Source organism: Barbus barbus, assembly GCF_936440315.1.
Source record: "Barbus barbus genome assembly, chromosome: 42".
In the NCBI taxonomy this organism is placed as follows: domain Eukaryota; kingdom Metazoa; phylum Chordata; class Actinopteri; order Cypriniformes; family Cyprinidae; genus Barbus; species Barbus barbus.
This window is the reverse complement of record NC_136720.1, coordinates 15,567,699-15,585,161: the sequence shown is the minus strand read 5'-3', so window position 1 is coordinate 15,585,161 and position 17,463 is coordinate 15,567,699. Positions and strand designations below refer to the sequence as shown.

Here is a 17,463-nt window from a genome sequence, read left to right as displayed (position 1 = left end):
GAAGTTTTGCAATACATCTGAACATTTTAAACAAATCGCCTTAATAGACGGGAATTGCTTTAGCTGGAACTGAATGTTTAGCAAAAACTGAGTGGTAATTCAAATAAATGACAAGTCTAATAACAAGTTACATTATTGTAGAAGAATACATTGCTTGTGGATATATATAAATTCCTTTATAAAGAGGTTACCTGCTTGGCTATTCTACTTTGACAAATGAATCAGTGGCAATGCAGAGACGATTGAAACCAGTTTAATCAAGAACACCAAACAAAAGTTCATCTCATCTTATATTTTCCCTCTGACAATCCTAGTGGTTCTCACAGTTCGCAGTGGTAAATGAAAACATGAAAAATAATCACATTTGTGCGTTGAAAAAGAATATTCACATTATTTTTATACTCTACAGAAAAATACATTTTAAAATCAGTCTAGAAGGTTCACTGGTAGTACCGTTGTCAACTTCTAAATTTAAACTACATTTATACATTAATTATTAAAACAGTAGGTCTCTGTAGGTCTGCAGTACTTCTTTATGTCCTAAAATGGCTGCTTCTCTCAATATTAATGTCACATTAAATATTGATTGAATACTGAAATATTGATTGTACAAAGATGTAAAGAGATATTAAAAAGTAGAAATAAACGAATACATTTCAGTACATGTAAATCGCTACAACAGAGTCAAGAAACAATTGAAAGTTAATCTTCTCTTGGTGCTGTTGTTACTAAGAGTAACCATGCATTCAAAAAAGTCAAACAAACCACCCCATGTACTCCGTTCCTGCAAAACATTTGGTTCCATAATCAGACCATAACTCTTCTGTCCAAAAACACTCCAGAACGGTGTGGTGAGGTAAAACAGTTTTTGGGTAATGCTACACCTACTGAGATGGATTTATTTATTTTTTCCTTCTGCACAGGATGGGGGAAATTACATTACTTGCAAATTAGGAAATTGTTTTGAAGCTCTCTTCGTTATACAGAACATTTGACAGATAATAGTGTTTTCCACAAAGCAGGCCTGCTAGTTTTTCAAATGTATGAAATGAAGGAAGGCACAATGGTTTTACAATACAGTCATGAGAAACCATCTATAAATGCAAATGTCAACCAGTCTTGTGGATTTCTACCCTGCTGAAAAGACCAAAATAGGAGACCATCTGAAAATATCATATTTTGGATACTGGAATCCCCACCAGCAGTCTTAACTATAGCTTATTTAGCAGGGCTTTCACTAGCTAGTCCAGAACTAGATCAGCATACGTGAAACTGGACCCGCATTGAAATTCATTCTAGTTTTAACTAGTCTTTTCAGCAGTGTACATTTTTGAATATTTATTTTCTGACTTTGCAAATAGATAGTCCATTTTTTTGGACCCTTTTCAAGTGTTTTAGTTTCCATACATTTTCAGGTCTGGTAAATGAAATGGACAGGAGTATCTAGATGCCGTGGCCTCTTTATATGACAATAGCCCTGAGGAGACGGAAACACGTCATCAGCTCTCGTGGAATAGGAGGTTTGATCTCATTACCATCAAGGCGAAGGTAACGGAGACGTGGACCCTTCTCATCAAGGTAATCATCGAGTGCACCAGGTGGACAGACGTCAGAGCTATTCACACCTATGGAAATTAAAGAGAAAAACAAAATTACACATCTTACTGATAAAGTCATAGACGTGCATCCAAAGTTTAAAGTCCAAAGCATACTTCACACTTTAACAACAATAACAGCATTTTTTGTTATCAGGAGGATCCAGACACAGCTGCATTCAAGATGGAGCAGAACACGGAAAATTAAATTTACCAGAGCCTTAAGACGGCTTCCTTGCTGCCCGGTCAGTCAATAACGTATTACAATAACAGTCAATAACGTGGTGTTTTGCTTATGAAGGTGCTTCTTAAGGAAATTTGTTTCAGACAGGTTTCCAAAGGCACCATAAAGTCTTAAGAGACAACCAAGCAAGTATTGACTATATTGCTTATTTAATGGTAGAAATGAGGTCATATGCTTTGGATAGAACATTAGTGTGACCATAATACGGGCAACAGTATGAGCAGAGATACTTTGGGGCCTGTCTTTAAATAATTACCAAAGGATTTTGCCAAAAAGAAGTCAATATCTTCAATAGTGCATGTTCAGAACATTGATCTTGAACTTACTCTTGATCTTATTGTGATCCAAATGCAGGTGCTCCAGACCTGAAGAGATAACGGGCATCTCTGTGAGCTGGTTGTGAGAAAGCTGTAGATCCAGGATGCTGGAAAGATTAAACACGTTTTTTGGGATACCTCCATTAGCCAGCTTATTGCGGTTGAGCCTGATAGACACCACTTTGGGAAGACCCTTGAAGTATTCAGCCGGAATCTTTTCAATGTTGTTGCTGTCCAAAAAGATCTGTGTGGTTGTGGGTGGTAGGCCAAGCGGCATGATATTTAGCTGATTCTTTGCTAAATTGATCTGGATCAAGTTGTTGAGGCCTTTCAGACTGACCTCAGTTACTGCATCATCCTGTAGCTTGTTGCCTTGCAGATCCAGTAAGGTGAGACGGTCCATTCCAGAGAAAACACCGGGTGGAATCTTTGAGATTCTGTTTCGGGAGAGCCGTAACTGCTCTAATTTGGCAGGCAGAGGAGATGGAATGGAAGCAAGCAAATTGTCTTCCATGTAGAGGTGGACAAGGTTGGACATAGCCTTTAGAGCATCTGCCTCCAGGCCTTCGCTTGTGATTTTATTACGGTTCAGGTTGATCCACCTTAGTTGTGTGGCATTGCGCAGAGCGTCAGCTGACAGGACATCAATCAGGTTGTTCTGGAGGTACAGGTACCACGTGTTGGGAGGGATGACAGGTATGCGTTTCAGACCCTTATTGTCACAGTAAACAGCATTAGGGAAACTTGGAGGGCAGTGGCACTCTTTAGGACATGCCTGGAGCTGAGACATAAGGTGCTCATATGGAATTTCATCAGAGCGGACATGGGTGACCAGATGTAGGGCTACAAATGCAACCATGAGCCACTCCATGGTTAGGTTTAACCTGAAAAATGATAGAAACAGAAAAGTAGAAACAAAAGCAGCTGTTAACAATATTGAAACCATATAACTCTTGGAGATAAAGAGTTGTCACAGAGCCTGGAACAGTGTTTTTCCCCTATACTAAGAATATTCATAGATCCACCCTATATTACTTGAGGTTCTCTCTAAGTGGATAAACTCATTGACAAAAAATTAGGAACATCCTCTAGTTAAGATTATTATTCCCCGTGTCTTCATCTTCTAAGTAGTAATCCTCTTAAACTCAGAATATGCTGCCAGGTCAACCTTAATTGACTTTAGCATGGCACAGTGCTACTCATCTCCATTCAGAAGTTACATCTTGGACTCTGGCAAACATAAGGGGTTAGATGTGTTCTATTTCTGAATACAACAAGATGTACCAAACATAGCAATGCCATCTCACGACCAATTTGTAAGGAAGGAAAAGGAAAGGAAAGGAGGTGACTTGTGGCCAAGTGCTCTGCATTTAACCCACACAGCAGTGAATAGTGAACACACACACCATGAACACACACCAGGAGCAGTGGGCAGCCAATGCTGCGGCGCCTGGGGAGCAGTTGGGGATTCAGTGCCTTGCTCAAGGGTCTCACCTCAGTCGTGGTATTGAGGGTGGAGAGAGCGCTGGTTATTCAGTCCCCTCACCTACAATCCCTGCCGGACATGAGACTCAAACCTGCAACCTTTGGGTTACAAGTCTGATTCTCTAACCATTAGGACACGACTGCCCCACAAATACATATTTTATGACTGTACATATTTTATGAGGTGGCTAATTCATACGATTTTGTACGACCCCTCGTTTCGTAGGTTTAGAGGCGGAGTTAGGAGTGGTCATTTGTACGAATTCCTACAAATTGGGCACCTTGTAAAACATGTACAAATTTTCACAAAACGTATGAATTTGTATGAGCCAAGTCACCTTGTAAAATATGTATAAATTTCTGTGAAATTGGGTTGAACACAGCATGGTTTTTAACAAGACCTGGCCGTCATGTTACAATAGGGATACCTACATACTAGGCATCTGATGACTGATTACAGAGAGGCTGGTTCAGTTTGTTATTTTCCCATTTCAAATCGACGATTCCACACCTTTTAAAACATGTCTTTCCGCATTCCTGTCTGTCAAATGCAAGTTTGAGCTTTTTCAAGTGTGTATGCAAGAAATAATATGTCTCATCTGGTTTAAAGTTTTGGTCCTGAGCTCCAAGTAACTGTCTGGAGATCATTTTCTATGGGCACCAGTCTCACACTGAACCAGAAGGGATCAAAGGGAAGCCCGGGATACCTAGTGATCAGATCATCAGATCAGGTGGAGCCAGCTTCACCTGTTAAGATCTCTCAAAGTAAGAAAAGCCTTTTAAATCATGACCTCCATACTGGCTTTGCAGAACCAGTTCTGTGGAAAAAATGCATAAAAAAACAGCTGAAAACTTTAGTGCCATAAGTGCACTCTCATGACTGTGCACTCCTGCAAGATAAAATAAATACAAAGCCATGAAGATCAAAGCAGAAAAATGACTCCTAGCTCACAGTATGCAGTTCTGGAAGCTTTCTATTGGTATGGAAGAAGTGGACACTGTCTTTGTCAAAAAAAAATTAAACTGCACATTACCATTGCACAAATGCTAGTCTTACCTTTGACTTCTTGGAGCTCTGCTGCTGTATCTCTTGCTGTGGGTACAGATGCCTCAGCTCTGAACTACTTTGCCCTTTCCTGCCCCTATTTGTAGTGTCAATGGCATCTCATGATCCCTTCACAGACAGACACATTGGACACAACCTTAGCCAATCATAGCCTCTTGAGATCAAGAGGCATAATCCTGTGGGGATGGACAATGCTTAAACAGCGTATTGGTCAAAAGAAGACATGGGCCTTGGCCTAGTTATAATTAGGCTAATACAGGCCTATATACCATGCTTCATCCTTTTCTTCATCAACCCTCAAAACAACACCTGTCTCTGAGTAAACAAATGTCTCAATCAGACCACTAAGTTGATGAATCAGAGTTGACCTATCTATCTATCTATCTATCTATCTATCTATCTATCTATCTATCTATCTATCTATCTATCTATCTATCTATCTATCTATCTATCTATCTATCTATCTATGCATTTCCTCTCAGCTTGACTGGTAAACGACAATTGATCTGCTTTATTTTTTGAGATGCTTACAGTTGCAAAATGAGTAATGAGAAAAGTCTGTACATGTTTGTTATTTAATGTGTACAATTGCTGAAATTTCTGTCCCCACGGGAGCACTAGTCTGGATTTAGAGGCTGATTTGAAGTCGGCACAGGTAGCCACATATGGTGTCTTAGTTTGACTGCCAAGCATTGATCTTGTTGTGTCATTACTTGCTCTCAATTCCGCTGACGACAACAACTACTTACTTTGTCATTGTAATCCCCTGCAATGGGCTCCTCCTACGACCATTAGTAATCCAGTCTATTATCCAGCATCTCGTGTCAAGGATGGTGCTGCTCTACGTTAGAACCAGTGGTCTAAAGGGAGTGTACAAAGACCAACCTAATCCAATTACAGAATTCAAAACCTATTATTCACAGGAACCTAAAAGAGCTCTAAACACGGAATACGTCTGTGTCAATGTCTCCAACACTAAATCAGCAATTAAGTGCATTAGGCTCCGAAATACAGGACATGACAAGAGGTCAATTTCAGGGCAGCAATTAGCATCTAGCTGTAGGAGGTTTAAGCCTATTAAAATACTCTGTATGTTGGATGTCTGTTTATTCCAATGATGGCTTCAATACATGCAGACAAACTATGCAATATTTATATATATCTAATAGTGTCAAAAGGGAAAAATATTAAAGACTTTCTACTCTACAAGTCTCTGAGACCAAGATCACACAAGACTAAACCTTGCCACCCTATTGACTAGTCTGCGACACAAGCCCCAGATCATAGCCAGGTGCCAGCTTTTCTAATGTCTGCACCTGTGAGACTAGACATGGCTTACAGATTTCAGACTGGATTTTCTAGTCACCCAGCCTTAAGGTAGGTGGACTGTATCAACTTGCGTGAGAGCAGCAAGTCAGGGATTAAATAGTCACATTTTTGGTTATGATCAGAAGTTTCAGAACAGTCCAAACTACTCAGTGCTAAGTGCTAATGCTAAGTGTTATGTATTTGAGGGTATCTTCATGAAACCTCACTAGGCACCTAAACTCTTTGAATTCTGAGATTGGTAAACTGACTGGTCTTTGGGGTTAATTAATATCTTTAAGAGCAAAATACTTAATATACCAGCATCTTTGAATGGAAAAGAACAGAAGTTGATCATCAAAATTAAATGCAACAAGGATAAAATCCGCCATAGATGGGGGGAAAAACTATGACTGAGAAATGACAACATATTCAACATAAATTTTATGCTTCACCTAAAAGAAAACACATGCTCTCAAAGAGGTTTAATTTCCTGTTTGGAGCATTGTGTCTCAGGCAGTTATGTTAATTACACACAGTTCCACATTTGGCTATAGCTTTGTGGCTAGTGTGCCATCCAAATGTCCACTGTCCAATTTCATATCTTTATGCTTCTAAGAAACTTGATTTAACAGAAGCTTGTAATGAAATATTCTGTATTGTCTAATTGTTTTAGCCAACATCAAAAAGCTGCATTAGTTCCATCTTCAGTACAATGTACATTTAGAGAATCCATTAATGCTAGCTTTACAAAAGATATACTAAATTCAAGTTGAAATAATTATTTGCACATTATAACACATCTCCTCCGCTGCTTACACAAGCAAAATCTCAAACTTTCCCTTATAAAAAACTGACCTGGTACCATGTTGCAGAGGTGATATGGTCATACCATAGGATTTTGATCTATACCATTGTATTTTAAAAAATATCATGGTGCTATCATGATGAATGTCTAACACTGTTACTTTTTGGCACTTTTGTGTTGTATCACACAAACTATTAATTAGATGCCAGTACATACATAGTACATATACATTTCCAATTACAATTAAAATACAATAAAACTCATTATCTTATACAAAGGCATGCAGCAGAAAATTAGACAGTACAAGGAAAATACAAAGAAATGGCGTTTAATATCTTAATACTTAATACTTACAAACCTACTACAGAAAAAACATGAACACCCACCACCTACTTCCTTATTACATCACCACCACATAAAGTTCAAGAAATTAAAAATATTACCTGCTCATCTCAGTCATAGAGCTGGTTTGTGCAGGTGGAGGCGAAATGCCTGGTTCTGGTTTTGGGGTTGCAGTCAATCTCTTGGTCCACCTGCTCTCCTCTCCAGTTTGAGTCCAGTCTGCAGTTTCTCCCACTTTTTTTCTGGCCCGGACATGCATCAGAAGACACAGCCTTATTAGATTACTGTTGTTGGTAATGTAACTTCCCCAAGGCCAAACCTTTGACATCAGCTGGTGAGCTTAAAAAAGGGTGTGTAGAAGTTTCAAAGATACATGTGGAGTTGTTTTTCCGCAAGCATGAATTGGTTACTTATTGCTAGCACAAAACTGGCCACTGGCAAATATGACACCCTCCAAACAGTTGCAGGTGGCTTCGAGACATTTAACTCTTTCTTTTCAATGGACATATTTCATCTCCATCCCTCACGACTTTGAGGGATCTTTTACACCCTGTTAAACTAGGCCGCCCCCTCAGGTAATGCATATCATCTGGTTGTCATTTTGCACTGATGGAGACTCATCCCAACCCGTGAAAGGTAGAATTAAGTTGGAATGCAAAACCTGGTGAAAGGTACAATGATGTTAGAGAGTTAATCCTGCACTCTTACCATATCCCAGCAGGTCCCTCTTCTCTCCTTAAGTTGCACATAGCTTCACAATGAATGAAAAGGCAGTGGGTAGTAACCAGGCCACATCTGTTTCAACATCTGGATCCTGTTGTAGACATTTCAAGATGGAGAAGAGGAAAGTGGGATATAGAAGGTCTTTGATTTGGGTGGGGCACTGATTAAAGTCCCATTGCACAATTGAAAAGTAGCAAATCTTTATCCTGTTGAAAGGATGCTATTGTCTGGTATAAAAGAGGATTCTTGATTTCTGTTATTAAAGTGATAGTTCACCCAAAAATGAAAATTCTCTCGTTAATTACTCAAACGGAAGACCTTCATTCATCTTTGGAACACAATTTAGGGACCTTTCCCTAAATCTGAGACCTTTCTGACCCTGCATAGACAGCAACACAACTGATACAAAAGTACCACGATGCATGCATGTAAATAATGACAGAATTCAATGATCAATCACAAACTGGATTGATCAGGGTCTGGATCTTATGACGTAAAAGATCCACCAAAACATTGCTCACTACTTTACACTACTTTACAAATATTAAGCAACTTCCAACATTCTTATTTAGGGCTGCGGTTATCATAAAAGAAAAAAAAAATGATGGCGGAACCCATAAATGTTGATTGGAGTGGCAGATCTGATGGGTGCCAAATCTGAATGAGAGTTTGCAGTCAATTGTAAAAAAAATAAGTGGGGGGGGGGGGTCGGTGGACTAAAAGATTGGAGAAGTCTAAGAAGAGTCTCTCATTTCACTGAAACATGACAAATTATGACATTTTTAGTTAAAACCATTAAGAACATTAAGATGCATTTAGATAGATAGGGTAAATGTCCATTTCATGTCAACTTCAAAGAAAAATTTCCAACATTTCTCTGTGCAGAGCCACAAAAATCAAGTTTATAATGTTCTGACAAAATCACATGAATCAAATAAACAGATTTTATCCCCCCAGGGAACCTTTGCAAGCCTTTTTTGTGCTCTCACATATAGCATGACAGTGCAGCACAAAGGTCCTATTCTAAACATCAACAGGAAACTCTCGTGTCCTCTCTCTCAAAAGATCAGCTGTAGGAGGACGAGCTAAGAAACATCACAATGGTTTCTTTCCCCCACTAAGTCTCTTCAGTGTCTAGACGCTGAATAACAGACTGTGGTTTTCTAGCAAGACCTCAATTGCACAGCTGACAAGCACACTCGCAAAAAAAATTTGACATGGCAACATTCACTTTTGTCACAGCAACATTACAGTGTCCTAGCAATGCACTAGGTTTGGTTATGGAATAATTCATTTTAAAATAAAAATTTAATCATGTTGTTTCAGATAACTTTCTTACATGAAACACAAAACAAAGCAATGGAAATTCACCATATGTTTAGCTTGTGATATTAAATAAAACATGTCATAACTTAGTCTTCCAACAAAAAAAAGAGACTTCTCTCTGTCAGACTTCTCCAACCCTGCCCCTTCCTTACAATCGCCTGCAAGCTCACATTCAGATCTGCCTCTATCCAACCAACAATCAATGTATTTAACCAAGACCCTACTATCATCCATGCAATGACGTGAAGAGGTTCTGCCAAGCTCCAGAAACAATGAAAACCCTAATAAGTTGACTCAACTCAACTGATTGAGTAAACTCGTTGCCTCAACTGAATTGAGTAATGGGTGTCCTAAAACTTGCATGTTTAATTTCACTCAACTTAGTATTCTTTTACACTCTACTTAAATTTTCTACGTAAAGTTCACTTGAGTTTTTTTTCATATATTGTACAAAAATAATTAAGTTGACTTAACTTGTAGGCTACATTTCATGCATAATTACATACACTGTATGTGTTAGCCTCTTAATGAGATTTGTGAATAAGACCATGTTGACTACCATCTGATCAGATTTTCTCTTGCATTTGTTGCTAAACTTTACTAAACTTTTACTTTTCACTAAAATAGTAACATATAAACCTCTGTTAAGTCTCAACAAGAATATATATGAAATTAAGTCAAACTGGTAAGTGAAGATGCTGAGATCTTGAGAGACTTTGTTTGTGTTTTTTTACAGACAAAATGAAGAGAGACATGCCTTTTGTAATTATCTACCAATCAGTGTATTAGTTCTCTTGTAGGAAAGTAGTACTGCTTGCACAGCCAATCACATTAAATAAAGACCAGAGTGAGCTGTTTTATGAAATTAGGATTTTGAGTGTACATATTTTGTAGATGAAGTTACACAAACTTAGGTTTTTGATTTATGGGCCCAAAATATAACATTTTAAGCAACGTTTAGTCAAGATTACTTATTTAAGTAAAGACAACATTTGGGTTTACTGTGATAAGCTTTGATTTCTCATGCTGTACTATAAATGAACTCCTTTTGTGCTCCACAGAATAAAGTCAAAGGGGTTTCGAAAGACTGTGGGTGAGGAGACAGAAAACTGCATTTCATCATCAACATCTGGTCATCAACATCAAAAAATATTTTTGTGTGTGTATTTGGTCCTGCAAAATCAGCTTGTGGTGAACTTAAATGCCCAGGCTGCTATAAAGTGGTAAAGATATTTCAAACAAAAAGCCAGAATTGCCTATCCATCATCGGTTTCTAACACATGGACAAAAGAACTCCCACAGTGTCTTTCTGCCTAACTATCACATGGTCACCCCAGACCCTCCATTCCTCTGGAATGTTGGGTTGTCTGCCTGCGACTCTACTGTTTTAAATAAAACACTAATTTTTAGTGCTAGCTCAGACTTGTGCAGAAAGATCTGTAGTTACGTTAAATGCAACTTTTGACGTGCTTGTAGAGGTAAAGGGAAAGAGGTAAAGGGAAAGAACAGACCAACTGTTGGGCTATTTTATGATTCACACAAAGTATGTTCTGAGCTGAGGAAGGGAATGTTTACAGTTAACTCAAATACAGGCTCTGCATCTGAATATGCGAACAACCCAGCTACACAGTATGCAAAAACAGTATGCCAAATGGGAAGGATGTCAGACTGCTTAGAATTCATGATACAGTAGGTGAACCCGAAGCCACTGAGCTTCTGAAATGCACAGCCAGTGAATGGTTAGCTATCCCATGATGCCAATAGTTGAATTAAAAATAGTGTCGAACTAGAGCTAGAGTGGCTATTTTCAAGTTTAAGTGTTGTAAGTACCAGGAAGTTTGTTCTGCAGGGCAGAATTGTACTTGTTTAACACAAGTAAATCTTTTTGTGTTTTTTGCTAGTAGGGCTACATCACATGACAAGAACATATAGTCAAAGGACAAAGTCAACATTGAAGATGTAGTTGGCCATGGACTATTTATTCCACACAACTGCATACTTCATCTAATTTGTTGGCAAATTCAGTACATAGTTTGGAAGTTTGGAAATGTAATCGCAGACTGGGATTTATTGTTAGAACTACTTTAATAATCCTTACTAAATCATAATTATTATAAGATGTTTTGATATGTTCTTACCTTTGGCAGCAGTACAAAGTTTCTGACATTGCACCGCCATCGGATGCACAAAAATAACACCTTATACAAGCTCTTCCATTCAAAAGCCTTTTCCTCTTACAATCACTATATTTATATCCATAGCCTGTACTTCAGCTAGAGACATCAAGAGAACACGTTTCCTACAGGAAGCAGTTCTGCCACCATGGCTCTGCTTCAAACAGAGCAAAACTCATAGACCTTTGTCCATCCATAAGTTTAGCTGAGAGGCCAGAAAGAAGGAAGATGGAGAACACATTCATACCACAAGTTTCTTTCCATCCCAGACAGCAGGACTGAGATGAGTCAATCCAGATGAGTCAAGCTGGAAGATCAACAACCAAGACGAAAATAATAAAACGTAGAGTAGCTCGCCTACGTGTAAAGGGAACTATTTGGGGTTTACTTTCAGTGTAGTAAAGATTGATGTCCTTATGTTTATGAATCATAAGACTTCAAGACTTCTAATATGTACTGAAGATTTCCTGTGATGGTGCTTCAAAGAATTTTGATGATAAAATGGAAAGGAAATTATTCATATTTAACAGTTTTGGCTAAATGTATTATATTATTTGAATAATGCGTATAATATTACATTTACATTTAGTCATTTAGTAGACGCTTTTATTCAAAGCGACTTACAAATGAGGACAATTAAGGATATTAATCTATTAATTTCTACATGTGACCTCATTATAAGGATTGATACCATCAGTATCCCTCCACACATGTAAGAAATCTGGTTTATTCAAATAAAGATGAACAAACTGCTTTGGTATTTGTTTTTTAACAAAATAAAACAATAAATCAAGGAACTTACAACTTTTACAACAGTCTGCCAAAGTTACTGTAATCATACGGTTCAATAATTTGACTAACATTGTGATGATGTGAAATGGTGTATTGAATACATAAAAATTTCAATGTTGTTTACCATAGAATTGAAAACAATCACTTTTACAAAATAAGATGAACTGCATGCAGATAAAATATGGTATAAATGTTGGCAGAGTTCAGAAATTCAAGCTGATACTAATTTGCAATTAATACATCATTTTGGCACTGAAATTCCGTTAAATAATAAACAAAAAACCTTTAGATTTATTTAGCAGTTAGCAAAACCTCAGCAAATTGACTCAGTGTCCAGCATTTTTTTTTCTTCCAGTTTTACGTGCATTTCGATTTCAGTTGAACTCTTGATATCCTTCAACATTGCTGCACATTTAAACATTGTATATACAATTAGATAGTTATGTTACATAACTTGTTCTCTAAACAATCTAATTTCCTTACCGGCAGGCTTATTAATAACATGATTACAATTTTGAATGATAAGGTATTTAACATGCGGTTAGATGACATATAGTGCAGCTTCTTATAGAGTGCACACTGGGCTATTCACAATTTGCACAAATATGTCTCTCTTTAGATGGGAATATCTTGTCTAATTCAACTACTACTCTTTATACAGTACCATGCAAGACTGATATTTTATGTGCCAGATTTTCAAGATCCAGACTACTGCTGCCCATTTTTTCATACAGATGTGTTCATCAACATTTTAGAGAGAAAATATTGCATGTAACCAGATGTGTTGCAAGGATCATGAATAAAGATGTGCATATGTCAATCAGAGTGTCTAATAAGAGCAATAGCCTTAATTTGTTTGATACACTACTGGCGAGATGCGACTCTAATCAAAGATGATCTCTGAGGCCTGGCGTAGGCAGTTAGCCGTGTCATCTGGCATACTGCTGTGTGTGATGTTGTTTCCATCCAAGCGCAGGGTCTTCAGTCGAGAATAGTTGACTGGAGAGCTGAACTTGCAGATATTCGTCAGGTCAAACTCTAAAGAAGCAAAAGTGGAAATTATGGAAAAACCATGGAAAAAATCTGTGGCTTGAACAGATGGAAACGGAGTAAGACTTACTGTTTATCTCGTTGACTTGCAGGTACAGGTGCTCGAGCGATTCGTTGATCTCCGGGATGGACTTCAGCTTGTTAAAAGACAGGTCGAGTTCAAGGAGAGAAGACACGTTGAACACACCTGCAGGGATTCCAGAGTCCACCAGCTTGTTGTGAGAGACACGCAGGTACTGCAGGACCGGGAGCTTGGCCAGGTAGCCGTTAGGGATGCTTTCGATGTCATTATTATCGGCGTAGAGCATCAAAAGCGAAGGTGGAACTCCCGAGGGAAGTTTCTTGAGCTTGTTCTCGCTCACGTCCAGCAGAACGAGGGATTTCAGGCCTTTGAAGGCACCTGTGATGCTCTCGGTGGTCAGTTTGTTCTTGGACAGGTGGATGGTGGTCAGGTTTTCCATCCCAGACAAGATGTTAGAAGGGAACGAACTCAGCTGGTTGCCGATCAACTTCAACTCATCCAGAGACTTTGAAAGAGGACCAGGGGGTTTGGTCAGCTTGTTATTACTGAAGAGGAGCTTCTCCAGTTTGCTCAGTTTATCAATGGTACCGGCCTGGATCTTGTCACTGGTAATGTTGTTGTTGTCCAGGACGAGCCAGCGAAGGTCAGTGGCATTATCAAATACACCAGTCTTGATCTCCTCAATTAAGTTGTTCTGTAGGTAGAGGTATTTGATGCCGGTTGGCACAATAGGGATGAACTTCAAGTTGCGCTCGTTGCAGTACATAGCTGTGGGGAAGTTGAAAGGACATTCACACTCCTGGGCACAGATAGGAGACGATACTCCCTCCAGTGGTGCGGAGGGAACGTAGTATTCTTCATAGTAATCGTATTGACCCAAACTCTGACATAGCAGTCCAGCCAACAGGAAGAAGCCAAGAGCAAACATGTCTGCACAACTCAGTCGAATCAAACCTAGAGAAGAGAAGAGAAGAGAAGAGAAGAGAAGAGAAGAGAAGAGAAGAGAAGAGAAGAGAAGAGAAGAGAAGAGAAGAGAAGAGAAGAGAAGAGAAGAGAAGAGAAGAGAAGAGAAGAGGGGTTTATATGGTTACATAAGTGGCAATATTAAAATGTGAAAAAAATGTTTAAGAATAACAGAACTTTCTCTGGTCAACCTCAGACATAAACAAAACCCAGAGACATTCTTCTAATGGAAATTGATGACTTCATCCGCAAGAATGCAAATAGGCCCAGACAGCCGTTCCTCCCTTTGCAAATTAGACCCACATTGCTTATGTGCAGATCCAATTTTATCTAAAGTTACTTTAACCTTACCTCATACTTTGTCTTTGCATACTATGCCGAAGAATTATTGCATTGCAAATTATGAATAATGCAAGTGTACTTGTATAATATTGACTAATCAACTAATATTTCATGAAAGTTAAACGAAAATAATAAATTAGATCAGGTGTCATGCATGCAATTTTGCAACAGTATTTGTGAATAACAATTCAAGGAAAATACTGCATAATCTCTCTCTAAAAATTCATGCATGCATCATAATTCTGTCAGCTCATGCATTTTTAATTAATCATTTATGGAAAAAAATATATTTTTTAAAATATTTTTTAAAATATATGAAAAGAAAATGATAACTTAACACAATGTTTTGAATAAAATGCATGCACGGGAGTTTCTCAAACACCACCAAGCCGAATATCTGCAATATGATAATACTTTTTTTTTCAGTCTGCCCCAAAAATCTGCCAAGCATATTTCTAATAATCTCATCCAGACAGAACAAAAGCGAGCATTATAACCACAGATGCTAGATATCCTTACCTTCCTGCTTCTCTCTCTGTGCACGACTTCAGGTAGAGTTGTGTGCGGCCCGAGGACTCTGGAGAGAAAGAGTAAGGGAGGGAGAAAGCAGAGAGTGAGAGAGAGAGAGAGGGAGAAAAAGAGAGAGACACTCAAGCCAGACCTTAGTCGCTCAAGATTGATAGAAAACAGCAGTCTCAGGCGGTTCTAGTGTGATGTCAGCAGTTGTTCCCTGAGAATCATATGGATTCTAACAAGGTTCAGGTATAGCAAAGCAGTTTGGGACATGTAGTTCTTCATGGGACACAGAAATGAATAAGGACTCACTGGGGAGGGTTTGCAAAATATATATACATGTATAGTCGCCACACACACGCACACACTTTTTCCATCCCATCCTTTCCAAACAATCCCACAAACAATTAATCTATTGTGTGTGAGACACAAACAAGCCTACAAACACCTCCATCGCTGGTTCCGTTATAACCAATGCTAAGCATTCCTCATAAAAATAAATATTCTTAACAAAACAAAGGTTAATGAAACTGTTTGGAAAACCGTCTGCAAAAAAAAAATAAAAAAAAATTGGCTACTTGAGATGGCAGCTGCCTGCTATTAGACACTGGGCTGTAAATAAGACTTGGAAAAATTGACCAAATAAGACGGTAGTGGGCCAAACCAGACTTACATAACCGTGTTGACTATCTGAATGTAGAGTGTATCCAATTCTTAACAGCTGGTAGATTGTATATCATCAAACGGTGTGCCATCTTTTATGTTAAGCCTCATAAAATCCAGACGGCTTCTGTCTGGCTGTGGTCATGGACTTGTGTGATGGGAAGCTTACACACGGTGGTGGGCTGTATGTCATGAGAGACCAAGGAAGGATGGTGCTGACTGCAGGTCAGTTTAGTTTTAATAGCATACATCGGCTCATAGGAATGCAGTAAAGCCAGAAAACCAGATGAGAGGTCAGTTCTGTAAGCCTCGTGTGTATCAGAGGAGCTGAGATTATGCACTGTCTTTGATCACTATTGCAAAATCAGTAAAGAATATGAAGATAAAATCTGCACACCAAATGTAAAAAATAAAAAAATAATTAATACAAAATAATTAAAACTAAATATTAAATAATGAAATAAAATAAATGACTATAACAACAAGTTTGTAAACTGACATCTAGGATCATTATTTGACATAATTTTTTATTTTAAGATTTAATTTAGTTATTATTATATTTTATTATTATACTTAGTATAAAATTATACTTAGATATTAGGCTTACTGGGTGTGTTGATTCTAAACAAAGTTTAAATAAAATTAAATAAAATAAATCATGTACGGTCAATGATCATTTAAATGTCAGGTTCACTGAGGGCGTTGATTAAAAATAGATAAACAAAAAAATTTAATAAAATTATTAAGAAATATAATCATTAAGAAAAAAAATAAATGTCAACAAATCAATCATTTAAACATATCACAATGGTTTTTTTTTTTTTTTTAAATGGGTGAACAGATATGAGAGACAGAGTCAGATTCAAACACTAGTTACATACTCGAGCACCTCGGCTTGTTATGGCATGTGCGCTTGCTAAGCCACACATCTGATGCCGCTGGGTGATCTTAAACTGCTCTGGATCAATCTGACTTCTGCAGTGCTCATACCTGTCCCATTCCAACAGCAATATGACCTTATCACCCATTCCTCATCTGTCACGTCCCCTACAGCTCACCCCTCACTCATTCCACTCATCTGTCAGGCCTGTAGGGCAAGCACATGGTGCTGAGCTCATTATGGATGAAGTTATGCAGCAGGGGCAGGGGCAGGTCAGGGCAAACCTGTGCAGCTCTACCTGATGCAGGTATGTGAGGTTTGCAGTTGCCCCCGAATCATGTAAAGATGGTACATCTGCAAGCTGAATGATAAGAATCGGCTGCCAAAGCACTTTTTTAGATGATACAAATGCATTGTTTACCGCATACGACAAACACACTCTAGTTATGTGCCAGGTCATTTATTACACATTACATGCTCATTTCACTAGCCTTAACAGACGGCAATTAGCTTTGGTTGAAGGACAACACTGTTATTTTAGTATCACTGGGATACAATAGATACAATATAGTTTTTATTAATATTTTGAATTAGTTTTTTTATATTTTCTGTTTTCATTTTAATTTTTCGGGTAAAGTTTAATTTTGTTAATACTACTTTTTTATTTGTTCGTTTAATTTAGTCTTTTTCATCATGCATTTATTTATTCATTCAGTAAATGTCTTTATAGTTTTTATTCATTTTTATTTCAGTTTTAGATTGAGTTATTTAGTACATCAAATTAAAAATGAAACTAATTGAATATGAGAAAAGCTGCTTTTAAAAATATAAGGTAACACTTACTTAAAGCCTT

General features: G+C 38.0%; 2 protein-coding genes across 3 annotated transcripts; both read right to left on the bottom strand.

The window, feature by feature from the left end:
• Positions 1-158: 158 nt before the first annotated feature.
• On the bottom strand, positions 159-7,598 carry LOC306861101 (keratocan-like). 2 transcript variants are annotated; one of them, XM_079403191.1, is made up of 3 exons: positions 4,699-4,944; positions 2,166-3,040; positions 159-1,625 (listed from the first exon to the last, which is right to left on the bottom strand). In XM_079403191.1, exons 2-3 carry the CDS (start codon positions 3,025-3,027, stop codon positions 1,462-1,464), a joined length of 1,026 nt encoding a protein of 341 aa, XP_079259317.1. In that variant the 5' UTR covers positions 3,028-3,040; positions 4,699-4,944; the 3' UTR covers positions 159-1,461. The 2 variants fall into 2 exon arrangements, with proteins under 2 accessions (XP_079259317.1, XP_079259316.1); XM_079403190.1 differs by lacking the exon at positions 4,699-4,944 and adding an exon at positions 7,264-7,598 and having other exon boundaries at positions 238-1,625.
• Positions 7,599-11,164: 3,566 nt separating this feature from the next.
• Positions 11,165-15,375, bottom strand: LOC306861122 (lumican-like). Its single transcript, XM_079403213.1, has 3 exons — positions 15,074-15,375; positions 13,298-14,203; positions 11,165-13,215 (listed from the first exon to the last, which is right to left on the bottom strand). Exons 2-3 carry the CDS (start codon positions 14,175-14,177, stop codon positions 13,061-13,063), a joined length of 1,035 nt encoding a protein of 344 aa, XP_079259339.1. The 5' UTR covers positions 14,178-14,203; positions 15,074-15,375; the 3' UTR covers positions 11,165-13,060.
• Positions 15,376-17,463: the final 2,088 nt, after the last annotated feature.

Coding starts and splice junctions, on each gene's coding strand:
- LOC306861101 (XM_079403190.1), bottom strand. CDS start 7,490: ATGTCAAAGGTTTGGCCTTGGGGAAGTTACATTACCAACAACAGTAAT. Junction 3,041..7,263: donor TCTATGACTGAGATGAGCAG/GTAATATTTTTA, acceptor ATCATTTTTCAG/GTTAAACCTAACCATGGAGT. Junction 1,626..2,165: donor GGATCACAATAAGATCAAGA/GTAAGTTCAAGA, acceptor TAATTTCCATAG/GTGTGAATAGCTCTGACGTC.
- LOC306861122 (XM_079403213.1), bottom strand. CDS start 14,177: ATGTTTGCTCTTGGCTTCTTCCTGTTGGCTGGACTGCTATGTCAGAGT. Junction 13,216..13,297: donor GCAAGTCAACGAGATAAACA/GTAAGTCTTACT, acceptor TTGCTTCTTTAG/AGTTTGACCTGACGAATATC.